Source organism: Ambystoma mexicanum, chromosome 2q (genome assembly GCF_040938575.1).
Source record: "Ambystoma mexicanum isolate Mex_15411 chromosome 2q, UKY_AmexF1_1, whole genome shotgun sequence".
Lineage (NCBI taxonomy): Eukaryota > Metazoa > Chordata > Amphibia > Caudata > Ambystomatidae > Ambystoma > Ambystoma mexicanum.
Genome location: NC_090924.1, coordinates 822,163,733 through 822,189,221, shown reverse-complemented (window position 1 = coordinate 822,189,221; position 25,489 = coordinate 822,163,733). Strand labels below are relative to the sequence as shown.

At 48.7% G+C, this 25,489-nt stretch overlaps 1 protein-coding gene across 1 annotated transcript in view; it reads right to left on the bottom strand.

Annotated features, from left to right (window-relative positions):
- The window catches only part of CUL2 (cullin 2), a 1,882,542-nt gene that overhangs the window by 1,059,681 nt on the left and 797,372 nt on the right, over positions 1 to 25,489 (bottom strand). The window contains exon 10 of the mRNA XM_069648039.1: positions 20,170 to 20,332. Within this exon, the coding sequence (XP_069504140.1) occupies positions 20,170 to 20,332 (163 nt within the window). The remainder of the gene's footprint in view (positions 1 to 20,169; positions 20,333 to 25,489) is intronic.

Sequence of the window (25,489 nt, the reverse complement as noted above, 5' to 3'; positions counted from 1 at the left end):
CAACGTCTTCTTAGAAGACCTCACAGGCTCAGACGTTCTTGAGGTGTCGAGGACCGGGACCTGGAGCGGGCATGGCTAGAGTGATCTACCTTGTCCGACCGGGACCTCGAAGGTTCCCAGTGATCGCGCCGACCGCCTCAGCCCGAAGGTGTGCGAGCGGTGGCCCTAGTGCATTCCTTGCCGGCTTCTCTTGAAGGCATGGGCGGAACGGAGCCCTGCAACTCAAAAATCGCAATCATTTCCTTACGAAATGCGTCCCATTCCGCAGGAGAGGAATGCTTGGTAGGACAAGCTACTCGCGTCTGGCGGAGTCCTCGGACGAGGAAGGCCAGCGGTGACGGCGCTTCCGCGAGTGCCTCGAGGAGGCAGAGAAATGGCAGGAACCACTCCGGGAACGAGACCCCCTGGACTTACGCCGACGACGCGGAGTGTCGCCCCTCGAATCGTCGGTCAAAAGCCCCGCAGATTTCGACTTTTGGGGTTTGGAAACCCTACCTACAGAAAGCAGCTTCTTCCGCTCCCGGAATGCCTTTGACGTTAACGACTGGCAATCGTCAGAGTCATCGGTGGCATGGTCCTCGCCGAGGCACCAGAGGCAGACGTCTTGCGGGTCCATAAGTGAGATCTTGGAACCGCATTCCCAACACTTCTTGAATCCTGACCGCGGGGTAGAAGATGAAGACATGATATCTTCACAAAACACCAAGTTTGAAGAACCGATAGAACAGAAGAACCGAGGCGCGCCAAGATCTCCGAAGCGAACACGTTCGCGGAAAAAATGGAACTGAGGCTACGGGCGTCATGCGTCCTACTTATAACATCCGGTAACTTTGGCTCGACGGAGGCCCTCGAGGACAGCGTATCGATGTCATCGAGGCAGGAAATTTTCCGAAGCAGCACAGCTGTGGTGATTACCTGACATAGATGTGGAATACGTCGGAGGAACCAATCCCTTAGAAATATATATAAACGCACACATTTTTGCAGAAAACATCCTTCCCTGTTTTGCACGGTCTCCCACCATGTTTTATGGCTGCGTTCCTAGGCTTCTTTAATGCTTACACTAGCAACAGGAGAGCGGGGTCTATGCAGTTATTGATCTCGACCCCAAACTCATGGGAGGAGATATCTGTACCATTCCACAGGTATTTTAGATTTGGCTCTCTCATCTCATTGCAGCCCAACACTGAGGTAAGACATTTTTGGCACATTGTCTACCATAAGCTCTTTTTATTTTTAATGGGTGTATGTAGTGCGTGAACATATGGGAATTGCTGGTCCATGGAAATGGGCAGAGCCTCTATGAAGGACCACACAGAACGTCATCCAGATGAAGTACCAATTGTTCCCTAAAAGTTGGTATTTATTAGTTTGGCATTGCAGACACACATATATATATATATATATATATATATATATATATGACAATGCATTACTTACCGTAAAAGCATTTCTGATGGTTGTATCTGCTTAGATTCACATGCTGTGCATAGGTCCGACATCCAGTGGTCACTGCGGAGTATTGCATTTTGTTTTTCGTAGTCGAAAAGGGGACGTCGACAAGGCGTGTCTGTAACACTATCCCTATAGTGACGTGCGTTGTACCCACAATCCCTCACGCGTCGAGGTCCCTCTGTTTGTATTTTTCTGCCCTGAGGGAGCCTTCTAGACGTGAGTGAGTACAGAAAAGAGAGAAATATATGAAAGGATGTCTATGTTCCTTCCATCCGAGCGGGGAGGAAGGGCGGGCGCATGTGAATCTAAGCAGATACAACCATCAGAAATGCTTTTACGGTAAGTAATGCATTGTCTTCTGATGTTTGTTAATCTGCTTAGAATCACATGCTGTGCATAGACTAGCGAGCAGTACCCAGAGTTGGCGGTGGGTTATGAGAAGGAACAGTAGAGAAAAGATGTCTTAATACTGCCTGTCCCACCTGGGAGTCAGATCTAGAGTGTGCATCTAGACAGTAGTGTTTTGTAAAGGTGTGCACAGAACTCCACGTAGCCGCTTTGCAGATGGACTCAAGGGGAACATTTGCAATGAATGCTATGGAAGCCCCAGTGCCTCGAGTGGAATGTGCTCTTGGCTTGAAGAGTAGTTCTCTCTTAGCAAGAGTGTAACAGAGAGTGATGCATTGTACAATCCATCTAGATATAGTGGACTTTGAGACTGCATCTCCTTCTCTTCCTGCTGCCACCGAGACAAAGAACTGATTAGTCTTTCTCAGTGTTCTGGTTCTTTCCATGTAGAACATGACAGCTCTGCGTACATCTAGTGTATGCAGACTTTTTTCTCCCAAGCTGGAAGGGTTTTGAAAGAACGTTGGTAGTTCTATAGATTGGTTTACATGAAATTTCGAGATGAATTTTGGTGCAAATCTTGGGTGTGTGCGAAGAACCACCTTATCCTTGTGAACTGTTACGAAAGGGTCTAGTACAGAAAGAGCCTGTAGTTCACTTACTCTCCTAATGGAGGTGATAGCTTTTAGGAAAGCAGTCTTAAGAGTGAGGTATTTAAGAGTTGCCTTGTGCATGGGTTCGAAAGGAGTGCCCATGAGTCTAGAAAGTACCACGTTTAAGTCCCATCCGGGAGCTGGGTTAGCTATCGGGGGGTGTATTCTCTTTACCCCTTCCATGAAGGCCTTGATAACTGGTATCTTCCACCACGACACTTTAAGTTGGGAAGTGGTGTATGCAGAAAGTGCCGCTAGGTGGACTTTAATGGAATTAAACACTAGACCTGAATCCAGTAAATGGGTCAAGTACAGAATAATGTTAGTGGCAGAGCAGTCAACCGGGTTGATGTTCTTACTTCTACACCAGATGACAAATCTTTTCCACTTGCTAGAATAGCAGTGGCGAGTATTAGGTTTTCTGGCTTCCCTGAGGATGTCCATACATCTCTGAGGGAGATGTAAATGTCCAAATTCTATGATCTCAGGAGCCAGGCTGCTAAGTTCATTGTCTGAGGGCATGGATGCAGTGTCCTGCCCTTGTCTTGTGACAGCATGTTGTACGGGCAGGGAAGTTTCATTGGGGGAGATAGGGACATCTCCATCAAGTGAGCGAACCATGGCTGCCGGGCCCACATTGGGGCCACTAGTATCATGGTAACCTGCTCCTGGTGCATCTTGTGCACCACTCTGTTGAGGAGGGGAGTCGGGGGAAAGGCGTAAACAAATTTCCCTGACCATTGAATCGACAGACCGTTCCCCTTGGACTGGTTCTGGGGGTACCTGGAGGCGTAACTTTGGCATTGTGAGTTCTCCAGGGTTGCGAACAGGTCTATTTCCGGGAATCCCCATTGCGTGAAGACGTCTAAGACGATGTCTTCGTGCAATTCCCATTCGTACTCTTTGGGCAGGGGGAAGTCTCTGCTGAGTTTGTCTGCTAGCAGATTGAGTTCCCCTGGTACATGTTGTGATAGTAGGAACATGTTGTGTTTGAGAGCCCACTTCCATATATTCTGGGACAGTTTGGACAGTCCTGGAGAGTGAGTGCCCCATTGCTTGTTGAGGTAGTACATGGCTGTGGTGCTGTCTGTGAGGACCATCACTGTCTTTCCTTGTAAGTGTTCCTGAAAGGCTTTCAGTGCTTTGAACACCGCTAGTAGTTCCAGCAGGTTTATATGCTTGGATGCTAAACTCGGAGTCCACACTCCGTGAGCAGTCTGATGGGATAGGTGAGCCCCCCATCCTGTAAGGGATGCGTCTGTGGTTAGAGTGGCTTCCACTGCGGGTGTGGCAAAAGTTTTCCCTAATAACAGGTTTTCCTTTGTCCACCACCGAAGCGAGAGAACCAAGGCCTGCGAGACCACCACTAGATCGTCCCATTGTCCGCTGGCCTGACACCACTGGCTGTAAAGCCACTCTTGCATTGGGCGCATGCGCAGGCGCGCGTGAGTTACCAAATAAATACATGACGCCATCATCCCTAGCAAGCACATTGCTTTGCGTACCGTCACCTCTCGACCTGCCACATAACAGGGGATCTGAAACAGCATGTTTTGGACCCTCTCGTTGGAGGGGAAGACGAGGCCGTCCTTTGTTCGAATTAGAGCCCCTAGCAATTGTTTGATTTGGCTGGGGTCTAAGCTGGACTTCTTTTCGTTGATGGAGAAGCCCAGTTGGGACAAAAGGTCTACGGTCTTTTGGGTATTGGACAAGTATGTTTCGTAAGAGTCCCCTGTTATGAGCCAGTCGTCGAGGTATGGGTATACCGGGATGGATAACCTGCGCAGGTGGGCCGCTGCCACTGCCAGTACTTTCGTAAATTCCCTTGGTGCAGATGCTATCCCGAAGGGTAGTACTCTGAACTGGTAGTGTTTGTTCTCTATCTTGAACCCGAGGTATTTTCTGTGCGCTGGCAACATTAAAATATGAAAGTATGCATCTTTCATGTCTAGTGTTGTCATGTAATCCCCCTGTGATAACAGTGGGATTACTTCCTGCAAGGTCACCATACGAAACCTTTGGGGTTTGACAAACTTGTTCGCTGGACGCAGATCTAATACAGGGCGCATGGTTAAATCCTTTTTGGGTACAAGGAAGTACACTGAATAAATACCTTCTGTTACCTGAGATAGGGGGACAGCCTCTATAGCTTCTTTTTTCAGTAGCTCTTCTACTTCTTGAAGAAGAAAAGTGAGGTGTCCCAGGGTCATGCGTCGGTTCCGTGGGGGTCTGTATTTCGGGGAACCGTTGAATTCGATGCAGTATCCATGGGCTATGGTGGATAATACCCATCGGTCTGACGTTATTCCCTCCCATGCTGAAAGGAACGATGTTAGCCGGCCCCCGACCGGTGATGCATGGGAGGGGACCCGAATCTTTGGGTCATTTGTTGGTATTGGGCGTGGGGCCTTTGGGACTGGAGCCGCGCCCTCTTCCTTTGCCACGACGTTGGCCTCTTTGACTGAACTGGGTGCTTTGGTTAGAGGGCCAGTTGGTAGCAGAGTAAAATTGCTGTTGGCTTTGCTGCTGGCGTTGGCCACGAAAGGAGCGTCTATTGCCATAGCTGCGTCTGTTAGGTGGCCTAGAAATTTGGTCAAGAGTCTTGATGGTATCAAACTCTTTCTTGGCATGTTCTAGGGCCTCATCAACTGCTTTTCCAAACAGATGTGTTTGTTCTATGGGCTTATTTATCAGGGAAGCCTGGGTTTCCGGCTTAAATCCCGAATTGCGCAGCCAGACATGGCGTTTGAGAAGTATTCCCTGAACCAGGGAACGGCCAGCTGTCTCTGCGGCATCTAAGGAGTTCTTTACGATGCCCTGGTTTACAAGAGTTCCCTCTGATATTATAGCTAGCAGGCGTGAACGCAGGGGTTCTGGTGCGTCCTCTGCTTCGCTGCGCAGCTTGCTCCACTGTGCATCTGCGTAGCTAGCTAGTAGGGAATTGTTATTTGCAATCCTAGTTGAGAAGGCGGCGGAGGCCGTGATTCTCTTCCCAAGTGCATAGAGCTTCTTGCCCTCTTTGTCAGGTGGTGCCTCACTAGTAGATAGTGGTACCCCCACTCTTTTTCTTGTATTTGTAACTACAAGGGAGTCCGGAATAGAATTTCCCCTGATGTACAAAGGGTCAGAGGACGAAGGGCTGAAGAGCTTTTCTATCCAAGGGTTGACCCCTCTGACCAAGGCCGGATTGGAAAGGGAAGGAGTTATTCTTCTCCTTATAGAAGCCAGGAGCGGAATCGACTGACTGACCGGGGCTTTTTCTTTAATAACTTTTTCTACAAAGTCTATGTCCGGAAGAGTCTCCCCTGTGTCTATTTCAAAATGCGCTGCTGCCTTACGCAATAGTGCATTAAGTGAAGGTTGGTCATCTATGGGGGAGGTGTTTCCAATAGGTGAGTCCTTGGGAGGAGAAGGGTGAAAGACATCAGGGTCTGAGTGCACTGACGGGGATTGCCAAGGCTGCACTGATGGGGAGTGCCAGGGCTGTGAGGTAGCTGTATCTTCTTCAAAAGCTCCTGCACTAGTGTAAGGGTCTTCTTCAAACCTCTCCTCCTCATGTTCTTCCTCTCCACCCAAACACTCCTCATCTTCCTGGAGGTATTGCTCCTCTTCAGTGAGGTCATATGCGTCTGTAGAAGGGGGAAACAGCCTAGGAATCTTGACCCTAGGGTCATCCTGGGTCCATTCTCTTGGTCTTTTGGGTGTGGGTGGGTTTTGGCTACCCAAAAACCTTTCCATTTTTTCCATACAAGAATGGAGTCTTTCAAGGGTCTCATGGGGAACCCCTGAATAGTCTAGAGGGGGGAAATCAGTGTTTTCACCTTCCAAACGCTTAGAACGCTCCCACAACGTCGACGAAATGTTTCCGTCGCCCTCAGAAAAGCCCTCCGGTAGTTCAGAAGTGCCTTTAGATGAAAGGGGCAGTTCCTGGCTACTTTTGTGCTTTTTCAGCATTTCTATATTTGGTGCGGTATTCGACGTCTGTTTCGTCGTCCGCTTACGTTTGTCCTCGGAAACAATTCTCGCCAGGCTCTCGACGACGAGTTCGTCAGTAGAGGGTTCTGGAGTCGGCGTTGTCTGCGTTACGCGTTGTTTCTCGACGGCCGCTCTATGGAGCGTTACGTCGGATGTTTTTGAGGTAGCGCCCGTGTTAGATGAAAGCCCAATCGCTGGTCGCGGCTGCGTTTGCGGGTGGGGCTTGAGACCCTTACGGTCTGAGGTCGACGCCGGAGTGCCCTGCGTCCCCTTCGGCGCTGATGGATCCTTCGTCCGCGACGAAGAAGAGCCGTGGGTTGTGTGCTTAGGCCTATGGGGTCTGTGTGGGTCCTTGTCGCCGGGGTGTTCATCCCCATAAGCAGGGCGTGAGCCGAGCCCGTCTGGGCCGGGGACGGACGTCGAGGAGCGTGAGCGCTCCTTCTGGGGGTTAATGACTTCCGTAACGGACGTCGAGTTATCACCCTCCTCGTCACTTTCTGTAACAGCGGCGGCGGGTGAGGAAACTGACTTCGACATAGCGTAGTCCGCCCACCTCTTAACTTTCCGTTCTTTAAGAGTTCTTGGTTTCAAGAGCTTACAGGCCGCGCAGCTGTCCTCTTTATGATCGAGGGGCAAGCAACGATTACAGAGCTTGTGTTTGTCCTTCCAAGTGTATTTGCCCCTACAGCGTGGGCAAAACTTAAAAGGTGTCCTCTCCATAGCTGAGGCAATAAAAACTGGTGATAACAACCCCAAGGGAAAGATAGGGGAGAAAGAAAGACATTCTCGACGAGAAGATAAAAGTTTGAACCCCCACTCTCCCTACTGTATGTTGGCCGGCGAGGCCTGGCCACGTGTTCGGCAGCGCCGAAGGATCTCCTCCGTCTCTTCCCCTCCGTCGAAAACTTGCTCGGCGGAGAAACAGCTTCACAGCTAACGTCGAGGGGAGGGATCTTTAACAATAAGTATATAGTAAGTGTTTTGCAATGTCTCTCTAGGAGCTCCGCGTAAGGCGACCATAAACTGGGCGGAAAAAAACAATCTGAGGGACCTCGACGCGTGAGGGATTGTGGGTACAACGCACGTCACTATAGGGATAGTGTTACAGACATGCCTTGTCGACGTCCCCTTTTCGACTACGAAAAACAAAATGCAATACTCCGCAGTGACCACTGGATGTCGGACCTATGCACAGCATGTGATTCTAAGCAGATTAACAAACATCAGAAATATATATACACACACACACAAACACACACACACACACACACACACGTGTGAAAGCTTGTGAACACGGGCCAAAGTGCGTGAGAAGCAACATGTTCAGATTGTTAATTAGTTATGTGGTATATTTCTGAGTCAACAGCTCCCTCTAGAGGCAAAATCAGGCAAAGCATGCAGTCTCTACTGCACATTAACAGCATCAGCCAAACATACGTATATGCAGAGAGCGTGAGCAGGCATTACTGAACAGCAATCGTCTTTCAGTGGCTTGTATCTGCTAAGAATTGTAGAGCTTAGAGTTTGTTCAGTGCTTTGCATAGGCCAACATCTAGTGATTGGTTTGGTGTATTGCACTTCTTTCGGCATCGAAAATGGGCATTGTTAAGAAAGATTTTCTTTTTGCAACTTTCCCGGCATATCCCTCTCTGGGTCACTCTTTCTTTTTCCTGTTTTGAATGCTATCCAGCCTTTTTGGAAGTAAGTAAAGTCTTCTGCTTTACTTCCCTTGTCTGGTTTGCTCCTTCGCATGGGGAAACTGACTAGTCCCGAAGACTATAAGTATTGATAGACTATGGGCCTAATTCACAAAGTGTTTTCCCATGTGATTGCACCATTATAAAACGCTTCTGTGAATCAGGGCCTATATCTCTCCATATACATTTCTGTATTGTTGATATTTTCAACATATGAACAAAACATACAATGCAAGCAGATTGAGACAGACAGTAACATCCCCTGCACACATTTTCTCGTATTTTTGATTGCACCCCTTATTCCTATAAACTGGTACCATTTCTTAATGGAGTCCATCCATGTGCGCCTTTCCTCCAAACAAGGCAACTCTTGACTCATCCATTTTTCGGCTATCCCCCTCTTTGCCAAAATAAATGTGATATTCAGGAATGTCTTCCGATAACTTGTGAATTCCATTTTTGACCATATCCCTAGTAACGCTCCCTTGGATTCCACATCTATGTCTCTTACTAGAACCCCCTCCAATCCTCTTTTTACCTTATGCCAAAATCTCTGTATTTTAGTGCAACCCCAAACCATATGAAAGAAAGTTTCTTTGTCACAGACACATTTGGAATATCTATCCCCATTCCACATTCCCATTTTCCTTAACTGCTCCTTAGAATGTCAAAATTGGAGTTGTATGAGTTTTAGTCTTGCCGAAATGGCCACTTCCCAGTGATATTGTGGGCAGTGATCCCAAACGTGTAGCTCGGGAGTAACATGTTGCTGACAGCACCCTAAACTGCTGCTCGCCAGTTGCTCCGGGCTATTGTGTGCAAGCCAAGAATGAGGAGGTGATATAGTGATGCAAAAAAGAATGGCAGTGTAGTTTGAGCCAATAAACTGAGGGAAATATAGCTCTAGCAATACATTGAGAGATGCTGAATCATACAAGATAAAGTGGGGTAAGGAAGAACAAAGCTGTTTTGCTACCCTTAAAAACATACTATGTAGTGAGCCAGTTCTTAAGGTCCCAAATTTTAATGAAGAGTTTGTGCTTTAAACTGACGCATCCAGAGTGGGCCCGGAGCAGTGCTCTCACAGACATATGAGGGGATAGAACATCCAGTGATGTAAATTAGTAGAAAAATAGTTTCCTAGGGAAGAAAACTACTCAACCATCGAACTTGAGGCCCTGGCGATAAAGTGGGCAGTGGGACATCTAAAATATTACCTTACTGAAAGAAAGTTTACTTTGATCAGAGACCACTCACCCCTTACGTGGCTTAGTCCAAGAAAATACACAAATGCGTGCCTCATGCGCGGCTTTATTAAACTGCAGCCCTTTTATTTTTGCACAGAACATCGTAAAGGGAAAGAACAAGGTAATGTTGATTTCCTATCCTGATTTACTTTACCAAATGAGAAGCCAGCTGCATGATGGGAGGGGTGTGTGACGAATCCCACAGTATTTTCACTGCTCCCAAGCGGGAAGCCCCTTCCCATGAGGCCAGGGAAGTGAGGCTGTAATCAGATAGCTACCCGGGGGATGGTACTAAGTAGGTGGATCTCAAGGGTAGGGATGCCCTCAATGGGACCAGTACTGATCACCTTGGGAGAGCACACTATTCCCCTCCTTAATTTCACTCTCCTCCTTCCTTTAACCCCCTCAGTGCCGTGCAGTCCCTCACACATCCACTCTGGTGATCAGCAGTTCAACACAGACGAGGAGGAAGGCTGGAGTAATGAGGAATACTTATAGGAACCAGAATATGCAGTCTAGTTGTTGTAGATTGCCTATTGGTTACATAAAGTACAAGTTATAGGAAGGACTAGGCCATTTGTCAAGTCTATCCCCGAAGAACAGAGGGACGTTTGAATGCCGGTGCAAGAGAGACACAGGGAGAAACTGCAGACTGTTGTGACGGTGAAATGGAGCCGCTGTCTTTAGAAATGCCAGGAACCGGCAGACCACAAGCAACCAAGAGTGCGTGAGAGACGTGGGACGCCTCCTCGAGTGAAGCAGCAGTGCACGACTTGCCAAAACCGCAGCAGGGACACAGATAACAGCAGGAGCTGGGGGGAAGAGGTCCGGAAGGTCGCCCAGAGAATCGGAAGAGCATGAACAGGACGACAGACAGCGGGAAGCCAAAAGCAAGGTATGGGTGCTGCCTGGGTCCATGAGAGGGGCTGGTAAATAAAAGCTAACACTACAAGGAAGGTAAGGAACCAAAGTTAAGAGACTGATTAAACGTGGGTCACGAACATTAACAGAAATACAAGGACACAAATATATACTGCATCTGTAGACACTTGGCGAAAGAGTAAACCAAGTGTCCCGGAAGGCCAACACAAAGGGATCTGGGACCAGAGGAGAATCAAGGATAACATACAGGTCAAGGACCCCAAGTAATATAAGGACACAAGTATATACCGCAGCAGTAGACACTTGGCAGGGGTGTAAACTAAGCAGCACAAGAGGGTCTGGGGCCCCGAGGATATCAAATGGCGAGAAAACTCAGGATATGCTTGGCAGGGGCCAATATCCCGGGAGAAGGAAAGGCATAACAAACGCATCAGAAAAGCTGGAAAAAACATAATGCATCCTATGTAGAACAGTGCCTGCCAGGAGAGTACACCAGGTCTGTTCAGTTGCATATTGAGTGGAGAAGGGGTAGAAAACTGGTCAGCAAAACACTAGGGTCTGGGACCCATATGAAGTTGGGAGAGGCCCACAAAAGCAAAGCACATGGGTCGGGGATACATCATGAGCAAAGAAGGACAAGTTACTCTTACCTGGTAACGTTTTTTCGATGGGATGGTCCAACGACGTATTCTATATCTATGACAGTAATCACCACAGCTGTGCTGCTTCGGAAAATCTTTCAGCGTCTGCGTCGATGACGTCGATACGCTGTCCTAGAGGGCCTACGTCTAGCCGACATCACCTGATGTTATAAGTAGGACGCACGACGCCTGTAGCCTCAGTTGTAGTTTTTTCCCCAGAACGGGTGGCACCAATCTACTGCCAGTATGACCACAGAAAGCCTTGCAGAAACGTAAGCTGCAAATGCATAAGAAATTCTGTAGTGGGGTAGGTAGAGAGGTAGCGATATGGAATACGTCGTCGGACCATCCCATCGAAAGAACGTTACCAGGTAAGAGAGTAACTTGTTCTTCGAGGGGATTGGGTCCTCCGACGTATTCCATATCTATGACAGACTCCCAAAGCAGTACCAACATAAGGAGGTGGGAAAATAATTTAGAATATACATATTTAGAATGCCCAATCAAATTGCAGAGTAAAGGACCACCTTGCCAAACGCCATATCCTGCCCATGGATAGAATCTAGGGAGTAGTGACGTACAAAAGTATGGACCGAAGCCCAGGTGGCTGCATCACAGATGTTAGGAGTAGGAACACCCCTCTGCAGGGCAGTAAAGGCAGCCATACCCCTAGTAGAATGGGCCTGTCAGCCTACCGGAGGGTCCTTACCCGCTAAGCGGTAACATTCAGAAATTGCCAAGACAATCCATCGAGACAAAGTCTGCTTAGTAACAGCTTGTCCCAAACGCCTTCCAGCGTAACCAATAGAGAGCTAATCATCCACTCTGACCCGGGACATGCGTGAAATGTAGAAGCTTAAAGCTCTCCTAGGATCGAGCCTATGGAGCCTCTCCCCTTCCTTACCAGGATGTGGGGTGGGGGAGGATAAAATGCCAGAAGAGTAACCTTCTGGCTTAAATGAAATTCCAACACCACATTTGGAAGAAAGGAAGGACGAACTCTAAGGACAACCCAGTCCTTATGAAACACAGTGAAGGGTGGCTTAACTGAAAGTGCCTGTAACTCACTCACTCTGAAAGCGGAAGTGACCGCAACTAAAAATACAGTTTTAAGGGTTAGCAGTCTCCAAGGACAAGAATGTAAAGGCTCAAATGGAGCACCCATTAGAAACTTGAGAACAAGGTTTAAATCCCAACCGGGCAACTGGAAAGGTGACGGTGGAAAGGTGACGGAGGGAACACATTAGTGAGCCCTTTCAGAAACTGAGAAATTAAAGTAATTTTAAAATAAGAAAACTCCTCAGACGAGCGCTTAAATATAGACAGCGCCGCCAGGTAACCTTTAATGGTACCCACTTGCAAGCCCCTGTGGGCTAAAGAAAGCAAAAAAGACAGAACCACAGGAATGTCACATGAAAAAGGATCCACATTCTTAACTCTGCACCAGTCGCAGAACTCTCTCCAACGCAACGGTACAGGGACTTTGTTGCCGGCCGTCTGGCCGAAAGCAACACCTCCATCACCTCTTCAGGGAGGTCCCAATCCTTTTACCTCAACCTTTCAGAAGCCAAGCGTGAAGGTTGAGGGATCTTACCTCTGGATGGAGAACCTGACCCCCCTCCCGTGAGAGCAGATCATCTTGGTAGGGAAGACGACGTGGAGGGCAGACGGACAAGTCGAGAAGGTCCGGGTACCACGTCCACCGGGCCCATGCCGGAGCAATGAGGATCATCTGGGAACCGAAACTCTAACTTCAGCAGCACTTGCGGGATGATGGGGATTGGAGGAAACGCGTACAGCAGTGGGAAGGACCACTGCACCACAAACGCATCTCCTAAGGCTCCTCTTGGAGGAAATTCCCGCAAGCAGAACCTTTCGCACTTCCGGTTGACACTGGAGGCGAAGAGATTGAGATTTGAGGGGTCCCCCCAAAGGGCGAAGATCTCCAGGAGAATCTCCTGAGCCAACTCCCACTCGTGAGAGATCACGCTCTGCCGGCTCAGAGCGTCCGGCGTCTCGTTTTCATCTCCGGCCAGATGAACTGCCGAGATCGAAATTTCCTGCTGGATGGCCCAGAACCAGAGCTGCAGGAAGTGACCCTGCCCCCCTTTTTTGTTGAGGTAGTACATGGCCACTGTGTTGTCCGTCAGGATCAGGACATTCTTTCCTCGCACAGTTGGCAGAAAAGCCTTCACGGCAAGCCTGACGGCCCTCAGCTCCAACAGATTGATATGGAGTCTGGACTCCGACGGAGGCCAACGACCGCTGACTGTCAGCTCGTTCGCATGAGCTCACCATCCCGTGAGGGATGCGTCCGTCACAATCGTCACCTCCGGCCAGGGAAGCCAAAATGGAGCCCCCCCCATCAGATTGCCTTCCACGGCCCACCACAGAAGGTCCCGGGCGACCGAGGGCGGCACCTGAACGGGGTCCGACATCCTGCCGGAGGACTGTGACCACTGGAGCTTGAGAGCCCATTGCAGAGATCTCATCCGCAACCTGGCCTCTGGCACCAGAAGAATGCAGGATGCCATGAGGCCGAGCAACCTCAAGAACCCGAACGCTGGGAGACTCTGGGCATGTTGAAACTTGTGCACCATCTGCTGAATGTGGTGAGCCCTCACCTGCGGAGGAAAACACTGCCCCAAGGACGTGTCGAGCACTGCTCTGATGTACTGGAGCCGCTGAGTTGCCGTCAAGTGGGACTTCTTTAAGTTGAGGGAGAAGCCCAGCTTGTGAACGGAGTGGCAGGTGACGGACAGATGATCCAGGACTTGCTCGGGAGAGCGAGCCCTGATCAACCAATCGTCCAGGTAGGTGTAGACATGAATACCCCCTTTCCTGAGATACGCTGCCACCACCACCATGAGCTTGGTAAAGACCCTCGGGGCGGAGGTCAATCCGAACGGCAGGACCCGAAACTGAAAGTACGAGTCGCCAACCGCGAACCTCAGGTACTTCTTGTGCTTGGGATGGATCGTCACATGAAAATAAGCGTCCTTGAGGTCGAGAGACACCAACCAGTCCTGAAGTTGAAAGGCCTGGAGGACTTGAGAAAGAGTAACCATCTTGAACTTGTCCTTCCTGAGGAACTTGTTCAAACCGTGCAAGTCCATGATGGGTCTCAATCCCCAGTCTTTCTTCAAAATCAAAAAAATAAGGGGAATACCATCCCTTGTTCCTCTCCGCCACAGGCACCAGTTCTATGCCGCCTTTCTCCGGCAGGGATTGAATTTCCTGCGCAAGGAGCGGATCCGGACTCTTCAAAGAGAGATTCCCTGGTGGATTGTCGTGAGGCCTCTGCCGGAAAGGAAGACAGTAGCCGTGGGCTATGATCTCCAGAACCCACACATCTGAAGTAATGGCATGCCATTCTACAAGATGCTGTGCCAGCCTTCCCCCAACCAGAGAAGCATGGGCCTCATGACTGAACTGAAGCGGCTGCGGCAGTGCCTGAGGGCAAAGAGGCAACTGCTCGAGCGGCCTTGGCACCTTGAGTACCTTGTTTTCCACCTCTGGCACTCCTACGGTTGCCCCTTTGACTTGCAGCTCCTCTCGATTTACTAAAGGACGAGTAATATCGAAAGGAACCTCCCCTCCATTGCTGTCCTCCCCTAGGACGAAAAGGCGGAGGTTGGCGAACTGCAGCGCCCAATGACTTTGCTGCAGTTTTGGAGGTCTGCAACCTCTCAAGACTCTCGTCAGCCTTTCTGCCAAAAAGATGTTCACCATCAAAGGGCATGTTGAGGAGCCGGGCTTGCACATCAGGAGCAAACCCCGACTTCCGCAACCACGCAAACCTGCGTATTACGGTGCTTGCCGCCATGGACCGGCTGACACAATCAACCATGTCCAGACCCGACTGAACGGATTCACACATGGCATTCTTGCCATCCTGCACGATAGCAAGAAAACCATCCCATTCCTCCCCTTCGGGAATATGATCAGCTGCTAAGGAAATACAGTTCCACAGAGTGTGCTTGAAACGAGACAGGGCACAAACGGAGTTGGCAGCCTGAAGCACCATAACCCCAGAAGAAAACACCTTTGCCCAACCGTCACAACGTTTGTCATCCCTATCAGGAGGGATGGTAGGGTACGACGCCTGCTTTGCGGGGGCCGTAGCCGCCTGCACCGCCAAACTTTCTGGAGTGGGGTGCGCGGTCAAGGAGCAGGGGTCGCCACTGGCTGGGCGATATTTCTTCGGCAAGGACTTGCTCATTGCCAGGAGACTCTCCGGAGAAATCCAAGCCGCAGCCACCCTTCTCTGCAAGGCCATATGGAATGGCAGCACCGGGTCAGTTGGTGGACCTTGGTCCAGGATATCAGTCAGGTCATCCTGCTGAAAATCCCCAGGGGGGCAGACCACCCCAGGTAATCCATGACCCTCGACATGAGGCGCCGGTATGAGGATTCGGCATGCGTGCCAGGCTCCAGCCTACCAAACTCCACCTCCAGAGAGGTTTCTAGACCACTGGCGTCGTGCAGCGACTGACGCAGGTCCTCAAGTTGACTATGACCAGAAACAATGTCATCAGGAACCTCTGCAGGAACCTCACCTTCCTCAGACCCCTCATCCACCTCAGAAATATAATCTAGAGGCTGGAAGGAGGGTACAGAAAAATGAACAAAGACATGTTTAGCCTTGGCCAGAGCCTTTCTGGGGGGTTACACCGTGCCACGGGGTACCCCCGACAACGCTGCCTCGAAAAGCGTTGAGCGCGGCGCCAACAGCATCAATGGCTTCGACACAGGCCTCGAGGGCGGAGTCCCGAGCGTGTCTCTCGACAGCCTAGGCGCTGATGGCGTCGACGACTTCCTCGGAGGCAGAGCCTCAAGAGAGTCCATCGACGACCTTGGCGCTGCAGGCGTCGATGTCTTCTTTGAAGACTTCACAGGTTCTCGCGGTCTCGAGGGCGTCGATGACCGGGAACTGGAACGGGCATGTCTAGAGCGACCATCCTTGTCCGACCGGGACCACGAAGGCGCCCGGTGGTCGCGAAGACCGCTCGAGCCCGAAGGCGTACGTGCAGCGTCTCTAGAACGGTCACGGCCGGCGTCTTTCGACGGCGCGTACGAACCAGAGCCCTGCGATTGGAAAATCACCAACATCTCCTTTTGGAAGGAATCCCATTCCTCAGGAGTGGAATGCTTGTTGGGACAAGCAAGCCGCGACGGCCTGAGTCCTCAGACGAGGAAGGCGACCTGCGACGGCACTTCCTGGAGTGCCTCGAAGAGGCAGAGGAATGGCGGGACCGACTCCCAGACCGAGAACCCCCGGACTCACAATGACGATGCAGAGAGTCGCCCCTCGAATCATCCGTCGAAAGACCAGTGGAACACCGGGGCTTGGACACGTTACCCACCGACACCTTCTTCTTACACTCCCGCAAGGCCTTCGATGTGAGCGATTGGCAGTCGACACAGTCATCCGTATCGTGGTCCTCCCCGAGGCACCAGAGGGAAGCGTCGTGCGTGTCCGTCAGCGACATCTTGGACCCGCACACCCGACACTTCTTAAACCCGGACCGCCGGGTGGAAGAAGCCGAAGACATCATACAATTAGCAAGGAAAAAAACAGGTTTGAAGAACCGAAAGAACAGAATTCAGTGGAATCGAGGCGCGCCGAGATCTCAGAAGCGAACACGTTCGAGGAAAAAACGGAACTGAGGCTACGGGCGTTGTGCGTCCTACTTATAACATCCAGTGACGTCGGCTCGACGGAGGCCCTCGAGGACAGCGTATCGACGTCATCGACGCAGGAGCCGAAAGATTTTCCGAAGCAGCACAGCTGCGATGATTACTGTCACAGATATGGAATACGTCGGAGGACCCAATCCCCTTGAAACATAAAATCAAAGGGCTGAGGCCTAGAGACAGCAAAGAGGGATCTGGGATCTATGTGAAAGAGAAATAACTGTAAAAAGCTGAAACCATGGGTCAAGAACCCATTACAAAGGGAAGAGACATTTTTGAAGCGTGATAGCCAAGTCTGGCAGGATGGTGTACTAGACCCGGCGCTGCAGTTTTGAGTTGGGGTAAGAGATGAGGGGAAGGGACTTGAGGGGAAGGGACTCCCCCTATTTTTGATACTTGGCAACCGTGGTCAAAGAGACATTCATTGTGCTTTCACACTACGAACTGAACTTTAAAGGTTTGCTTGCAGAATGAGAGAAGTCTCATTCTGGATCAATAAAACACCCAGTTTTTCCTTAGCTAGTTTAGTGTAACAGGTGGAAATAGGTTTGGCCACAGGACAGTGGATTTAATACATTACAAGACATCCTGATAGAGTCCTTAGTGATTTTGTTGAGGTAGGGCAACCCCTCAAAGAAATAGGGCAAGATAGGTTTTTCCTTTTCATTAGTGTTATTTTAAAAAGTGTTTGCCAAAAAGCATGCCACCACTGTGTCAGACTTGTACTTCTGCACCCTTACACACATTTTTACAGGCAATGGTATATCAAACATGTTGCATGCCCATTGAAGGTGGTGGCTCCTCACTATGGTAGGCAGCAGAGAGTCCAACGGCCAGTGCTGCCTGCCTCTGAGTAGAGGTGCATCCCCCGCTACGTATATTTCTGTTTGGGCGTTTTTGGGCTCTGCAAAAAATTAAGCTTGGAATAATGAAATGCCGGTGGGGTGTTGGAAATCTGATCCCATTGCCTTTCATTGTTGCACTAACAGCATACACACAGTAATTGACAGGAGAGGAGTTCTCTACTGTCAAGTGTTCATGCTACAGAGATGATGGGCAGGCCATCCGTACCTCCGTGGTGGGGCTACCTGATGGATCAAGCAGGTGTAAGTGAAGTGATTTATGTATATGAAATATGTTTCTATGCGTGTGCAAGTGTATGTTTTTGATTTGTTATGTATATATGCAGGAAAAGAATTGTTTGATGTAGGAATGCGCGGGTGAATGAGAGTATTTGTTACATGAATGCATTTGCTTAAGGGCACATGTTTTGTTTGAATCTTGGGGTAACGTTACTTGCCCCTTGGGAGAACCCTTCCCTGTGAGGCTAGGAATGGGATGTTGCTACCTAGCGGTGGTAAAAACTGGGAGATCCTCAGAAGGAGGGATTTCCCTCATGGGAATGAGGACCCTCCTTCCATGATGTGCCCTTGAGATCTCAGGATCGCAACAAACCCCAGCTAACCAACCTCAGAGTACTACTGTAATGTTTTGTAGTACTCCCTCTTGTACTCAAGACTGACCAAAACATGACAAGGAAAATACAAGGGCATTTGCAAACCTTTTTTCCAAGTACTGATAATAAGAAGATGGGAGTGATGCTGATTACTGCCCCAGCAAAGCTAGACAGTACTGAGAAGAGGAGGCCCTACAGAGACATGAAGATCACCTCATGGAAATCAGAGAAATACTGACAGTCTGCTGGGGAGGGATCAGTTACAGAATATAAAGAGAGAGACAGGACTATGAAAGAGAAGCCGGCGTGAATGCTCGAAACCCTGAAAGTTCAAACCTGGGAGTGGAGAAGCAAGATGCAGGGGTCGGTCCTTGACAGAGGGGACACAGAAACCAGGTTGGAGGGGTGCTCCGGAAAAGGCATTACTGACGAGGCAACCAGCAGCTGGAAGAAGGTAAATTCCTGAATATGCCATGTGTGTTCACCAGTGCCCCGCCATTCTAAGATGGCCGCACTCTTTGTTTTCTCTCTGGGGTGCCTGGTGTATTCTTCTGGAGTCATCTGATTGGTTTTGCCTCCCTCATATGGCCCTATCAGAAGGCTGGCAGGCTTGGCCGGCGCTCCCACCAAAGGCCCACTCCTGGGCCCCCGTCTAACCCTGTCCACCACGGTACGCCGCATGCCCGTGCCTCTGATTGCAAGATTGGTCGCTAGTGTGTGTGTATGCATCCCACCCCGCCACCCGTGGTCGCTAGAGCGTGTGTATGTATCCCCCCCTGGTCGCTAGTGGGTGTGTGTGTGTGTATGCATCCCAACCCCCCCAGCCACCCTTGGTCAGGTCGCTAGTGCATGTGTATGCATCCCCCCGGTCGCTAGTGTGTGTGTGCGCATCCCACCACCCACCCCCTGGGTCGCTAGTGTGTGTGCATGCATACCACCCCCTCCACTATGTTGCATGTTTGCCCTCTTGAACCCCTACCCCACAGCGGGGCGAGGTGTGTCGGTTCAAGGGCCCCCAGGGACCTGACCACATGTATGTGAGTAGTTTCCGCCATACTTCAGTATCATCGCCTCCTTGCTTATACCAGTTGATTAAAACTATATATATCTGTATGTACTTGCCACCTGCAACATGGGATCGGCCCAGTGTATGTATATGTAGATTTCTCACTTTGTTAGTATGAAGTGATAAGTTGTAATGACAGCAGTCTCCATGTACTTTACCTATTTATGACCAGCTTACATGCGTAGTTTGCCACCATGCAACATGTGGCTGGCATCATGCAACATGTGGCTGGCATCATGTTTTGCTCTCTGACTAAGACCCTGCATTTATATGTCCTGCTGCTGCTATGCAACATGTGACTGGCACCATATATGTGCCATCTGACTATGACCTCGCATATATGTGTAGTTGCCGTCATGCAATATGTGGCTGGCACCATTCTTCTGCCCACTATGACCTTGTACTGTATTAATGTTGTAACTATAAGCACTTTTGTTTTTCCTATCACTATAACCTTTCAAGTTAAAGCGCGGTCCCCCCAGGGTTTGGGCGCTATACAAGAAATAAAAATAAAAATATAAATAAAGCAACCCATTTTTCCCATTCGGCGAAAGAGGAGTTACTTTGCGTAAAGGCTCAGCCCAATCTTTCCATCAGGGTCGAAATAATTAGCAGATTATTTAAATTTTGCAATGTAATGTATGAGGTGTGACTCAGACACAGTTATGGGCATTGCTGACACCATATATGACGTATCTGCATGCATGTGCGTAAACCTCACGTACCATCATATAAATATTGGTACAGGCAGACAGAATGCTTTAGTGATTATCTGGTACTTTATCTGCAACTCTCAGGACAGACAGTTCTAAAGGAGCTCCACAAAATCAACTTAAGTAAAAGGACAGTTGGTTTCCTTGAAATCAAAAAGCATCGTCCCCAAGAAACAGAGCAGAATATTGGCTAACGTCAATATAGTTTCAATTAATTTCCAACATTGGTTTCTTTTGGATTATTAATAGTCATAAAAAGAAATAGTGAACTATGAATATTCTGACTGTATTTTGTTAATACTGTGTTCTTGAAGTGAACTATTTTTTTTTTGTACTCACCACTTCGAATCTCTTGCCGGATGATATGATGACACTCCGCATGTAGAAACTGTAAGTGGTCTGCCACCATTTGCTGCTGACATTCATGAATCACTTTGCTATACGAGCTGGGGTGTAAATATTTCCGACACCTCATTTCTTCATCTGTTAATCTGCCTAAAATCTACACACAACGTTTTCAACATTAATCTTTCATACATATTAAAACACACAATACATTACTCATCTTTAAACATATGTGGCAAAATAATTAGGAAGAATTCATGCTTGCACTTCTTAAGCTGGTTTTAAGATTGCCCGTCAGGTCGAGTCTAAACACTATAGCACATTTCCTACAAACATTACAGACAACACATCAGGGACGTCATTTCACCAAACTGCCTGGAGTAGCAGAAGTGACATTACATGCCGCTTGACCTCTGATTACATCACCAGAAGTGATGTTATTTGACCCCACCCCAAGTGACATCACGGGAAGCGATGTAAGTCGACCTTTCCTCGCTTGACAACCAGACGCTGCATCACGTAGCATTGTTCCTAAGTAAACTACTAAAGAAATATGGTTACAATATCACTGTAATGTGATATACATTTCATACAAGAACGGATCATTGTTAATATCAGTGTGTATAGGCCCATATTCTTATCTTATCTTAACAAAATTTGTAGAGTGCAACCTAAGCCCAAAGGCAACTTGGCGCCGACGAGAAGGCGGCGGTCCAGTTCACAGAAGTTAAATCAGAAAAGTCTAATGCATGACGGAACAGGAAGTGAGACACCGTGCTGCGCAGAGTGAAGGAGATCCTGAGAACGGAGAGCCCTTGAAGGAGTATACAGAACAAATTTGTTCGGAAGAAATTAAGCACCCATTCCATAAAACGGCTTTGTGCACAATACACAGTGCTTTAAACCTAATACATTGCCCGATAGGGAGCCAGTGGAGTTGTCGTAGCAGCAGGGTCGTGTGAACACCCCAAGGAGGCCGAAGAACGGCCCTGGCTGACGCATTTTGTAACAGCTGAAGGCGGCAAAGGTGTTTAGGGAGGGCCAGGTAGAGGGCATTACAATAGTCGATGTTACTAATGACTAACGAGGACACGACAGGAGCATGGAACTTGGATGGGATACAACTTAGGTAGAACTTTACGGAGAGTCTGTAACTTTAAGTGCGCTCTTTGACATGCAAGCGAGACCTGGTCGGCCATAGACAAAAGAGGCCGAAAACTTTACGCCAAGATCTTTTACTGAGGAGACAGGCTGAGGAAAAAGGCAGAGACTCTCTGGCCTAAACTCTGGGTTCCAAAACAGAGAGGGAGTAGTGGAAACCAACACCTCAGTTTTTCCACCGTTGAGCTTAAGACTGTTTCTCGCCATTCACTCACCAATGTCTAGCAAGCAGTTTTTCAATTGGCCTGCCGATTCAGATTTGATGCGATGCAGCCGCACAATGATTTGGGTATCATCGGCATAGGAGTAATAAAGCAGGCCAAAAGCGTGAATTATAGTCAGAAGAGGTCGATGTAGAGATTAAATAGAGTGGGGGACAGAGAGGAACCCTGAGGAAGACCTCAAAAGAAGAGAGATCGCAGAGAGCAGAAAGGCGGAAGAGAGACTGAGTGTGACCAGACAGAAAGGAGGAGAACCAAGCCAGTTCTTGGCCAGAGAGACCGGCGGTGGAAAGCAAGGAAATCAGGGTAGAGTGGTCAATGGTGTCAAACGCTGCTGATAAATCAAGCAGAATCAAGGCATCCACCCCACCCTGATCAACCAGGTGAGTCAGGTAATCCAACATGGAAACCAAGACCGACTCCGTGCCTCAGCCAGGACGGAACCCAGATTGAAATGGATCAAGGAAATTAGAAGATTCAAAGAAAGTGCTAAGAAGCGGTGACACCAGAGATTCCAAGAGCTTCATCAGACAGGGGAAGCAAAGAAATTGGGCGAAAATTAGACAGAAGCGCCGGATCAAGCCCAGGCATTTTCAACAGAGGAATAACAAAAGCATATTTTAAATTGTTTGGAATGATCCCAAGTAAAGGAATTATTAGTAGCCTCAGTAAATTTGTTGACAATGTGCCGAGGACCATTTTTAAGTACGGATAGTGGGACAGAGTCCTCGGAAGAAGCAGACTTAAGGCGATCAAGCCTGGACAGCACTTCATCCTATGTGAACATTGGAAAAAAGGACCACTGAGGGACCGGCTTGGCGGTGGTAATACAGCTCAGAAGAGAGAAGGAGCTCTGCGAATCAGCGGGGCCGGATAGAACAATGCCTTCTCGAATATTGATCATCTTCTCTTCAAAAAAGAGAGAGCGAATCGCACAATTCCTCAAAAGCTGGAATACCCGGCTGGGACTTTGCCCGTACCGCAAGAGACTGAACAGCCGCAAATAGAGCCCGAGGTAAAAATGAGCAATTACATATCTGAATGTTCTGAAAACAAAAAGCAAATTACACTCTGTAGTGGATACCATTCAACTGGTAACAGAGGTTTAACAGCAGGTCAGTTTATATGCAGGTCTGGTGCAAAGTTGGCCACATGTCAAGCCTGCGTGGATCAACTTTTCAGACTTCAGAGCAGGGGGGTTGCTAGGCTTGGAAAAGACCCAGGGCTACGCTGATGTCAGAACTGTCGGGACTGGGGGCTAGCTAGCCTTTTGGTTGTAGCTCTTGAGATTCTATCCGGGGATACAACCAAAAGACCTGAGGCTATAGCCCCCCCGAGCCCCCACCCCTAGCAACACCTCTGCTTCAGAAGTTGGCAAAATGCATACCATTGGGAGGGTCCATAACTGTATATTATAGTATTTAGAGTAGCACAGGGAAAGCAGCACACTCTCACGGCATACCGTACTCTGGGCACTCGTTACCTCAAACATGCAAACAAACACCCTGAACAGCATGACATGGAGATAGGAAAGATAGACACGTTACAACAATCAAGGAGCGGGACAGGGAAACAGCCCAAAGGCATCAAACAGAGAAAGTGAAATTGGTAGAAACAAAATTGGAAAAAGTTGCTGTCCAGGCACTTGTGCCGACGCCAGTACAGGTGGAGGGGACAGAGAACCCAACAGGTCGTGAGCGCCACTATTGCTGCTCTGTAAGCTGAAGGAGGACAAGGACAGTGGGGCGGGGGCAACAGTATCCTGGCCCACAGTGGCAGCATGGAGGACCCGAGCGAGGAAAAGGAGGCTTCAGAGGAGCAAAAGGGGGGGGGGGAATTTGGACCCAGAGGGCGTGGGTTTGGACCATCACAAAGTTGGAATTGTTTGAGGTGAGGGCATTTTGCAAGGGAATGCAGGAGCAGGTCCGCAATGGTTTATAATTACGGGTCACAGCAGCAGGGCCAAGGGACACAAGGGCTAGGGTATCCGTAACAGGGTCAAGGATATCAGAATCAAGGGTATCTACAGGGGCAACACCAAACATATAACCAATAGTCTCAAGAATCTGACCTCTCTTATACTTCTTGAACTCTCTGCCACGTTTGACACTGTTGATCACACACTTTTACTGTCTGCTCTTTCTTCCTTTGGTTTTTCTGGTTCTACTCTAGCTTGGTTTGAAACATACCTATCCCAGAGAACGTTCTCAGTCTCTTGGTTGGGGGTTTCCCCAAACAATTCACTTACCTCTGGTGTTCCTCAAGGATCAGTCCTTGGCCCTTTTATTTTCTCTCTCTGCACCTCTTCGTTAGCTGGGGTTATTTCTTCTTTCTTTCATTCCCACACTTCACGGACGATATTCATCAAACTCAATGCTTGTTTATTGGCTATCCAATCATGGATGTCAAACCATTTCTTAGTTCTCAAATGCTGCAAAAACTGAGGCTATTTTCTTCCCTTCTACTTCTATTTCGTCTTCTTTACATTCATCTATTTCATTTCCTCTGGCTCAGCTACCCATTTCATCAGTAGTTCGTAACCTAGGTCTTTTTCTTGATTCAGATCTTTCCTTCAGCCATCATATTTAACTATCTGCTCGTTCCTGGTGATTTCATATGTACAAATCCGGAAAGCCTGTCTGTTTAGGACTTTCCAAACCACAAAGCTAATAAGTTTCATCTTTTCACAACTTTTTTTTACTTTTCTTCTGCACTCTTTGGACTTCCTATATCTCGTTCAGCTGCGCTCAAATCTGTTTTTCACATCTGTATTGGTGTCCTTTGTCAATTGGCTACTCGTCATTCCAATTCTTCTTCTTTGGTCCGACTTGGATGGCTCTCTTTTCATCACTGTTTAAAGTTACATGTTTTGTGTCTGGTTTTCAAAGCTCTTTATAATCTTGCTCCTCCTTATATTTTTTCACTCGTCTCTTTATCTTCCCTCTCGTGCCCTTCGATCTGCTTCTCACTACTTGGTCTCGGGAGGATAGCTTGGGGGCAACGTGCTCCCCTTGGAAGCAAGACAGCACGGAGCAACACAGGTTGAATCCCCGATAACCCATCATATCATATATCGCCTTGTAGTTCCCCCTCCTCCTTGTGCTCAATCTCGTTTTCGGTCTTTTTCTCTCCTAGCACCTTTAAATTAGAATGCTCACCTTCTCTCCCTCTCCGTTCTATCACCGTCTAATTCATCATTTCAGGTCTCTACAATCCCATCTTCTCTTATCTGGTTGATGAGGATTCTTTGCAATTGCTTAAATACTTTGTGTTTGTTACGCTCACCTGGTTCCCACAGGGGCGTAGATCGAACCCGGACAGCTGCGGTCTCCACCAGCGTGAAGCGTAGGGCAAAGATGACCGTCTGGACGGACCCCCTCTGTCTTGTAAGCTTGACTCATAGAAATATTCTCCTGTAGATGGAGAAAGGTATTTAGCCCCGTGGGTGTGAATGCAGACCCCCCTCCCTGCTCCCGTTCTCCCCACTTGCCACCTCCGATATTCCCGGTCAGTGTTCTCACCTTATATTTTTGATTGGTGAGCTCTCCATCCTGCGTGGCATGCAGGGGCGCGTAGATACCAGTTACTTCACTGGTTTTAGGTGATGGGGTTCTGGACGATTATTGAGTCCTGAGTTTGCCAAGTTTTTAAAGAGTTCAAAATGTCCAAAGTTCACTCTTGCACTCCCCTGTTGATTTGCGGCAGCAAATTCTGTCTGGAGGTTGCTGGCAGCGTTCAGGTAAGAGTCTGTATTACCCAAACTGTCCTGGAAAGGTGCGTGAGATTAGCTCACTGTCTTTTCCTTTTTCCTAGATGCGGTGATTTGAAGAATAAAGCCTCCAGTGATAATCAGGTAAGTCTTGTAATATAAGTGATTGTCTTTTTAGTCTCTTTAGGCTCACCTTGCTTTTTCTTGTCTTTTCCCCAGGTGT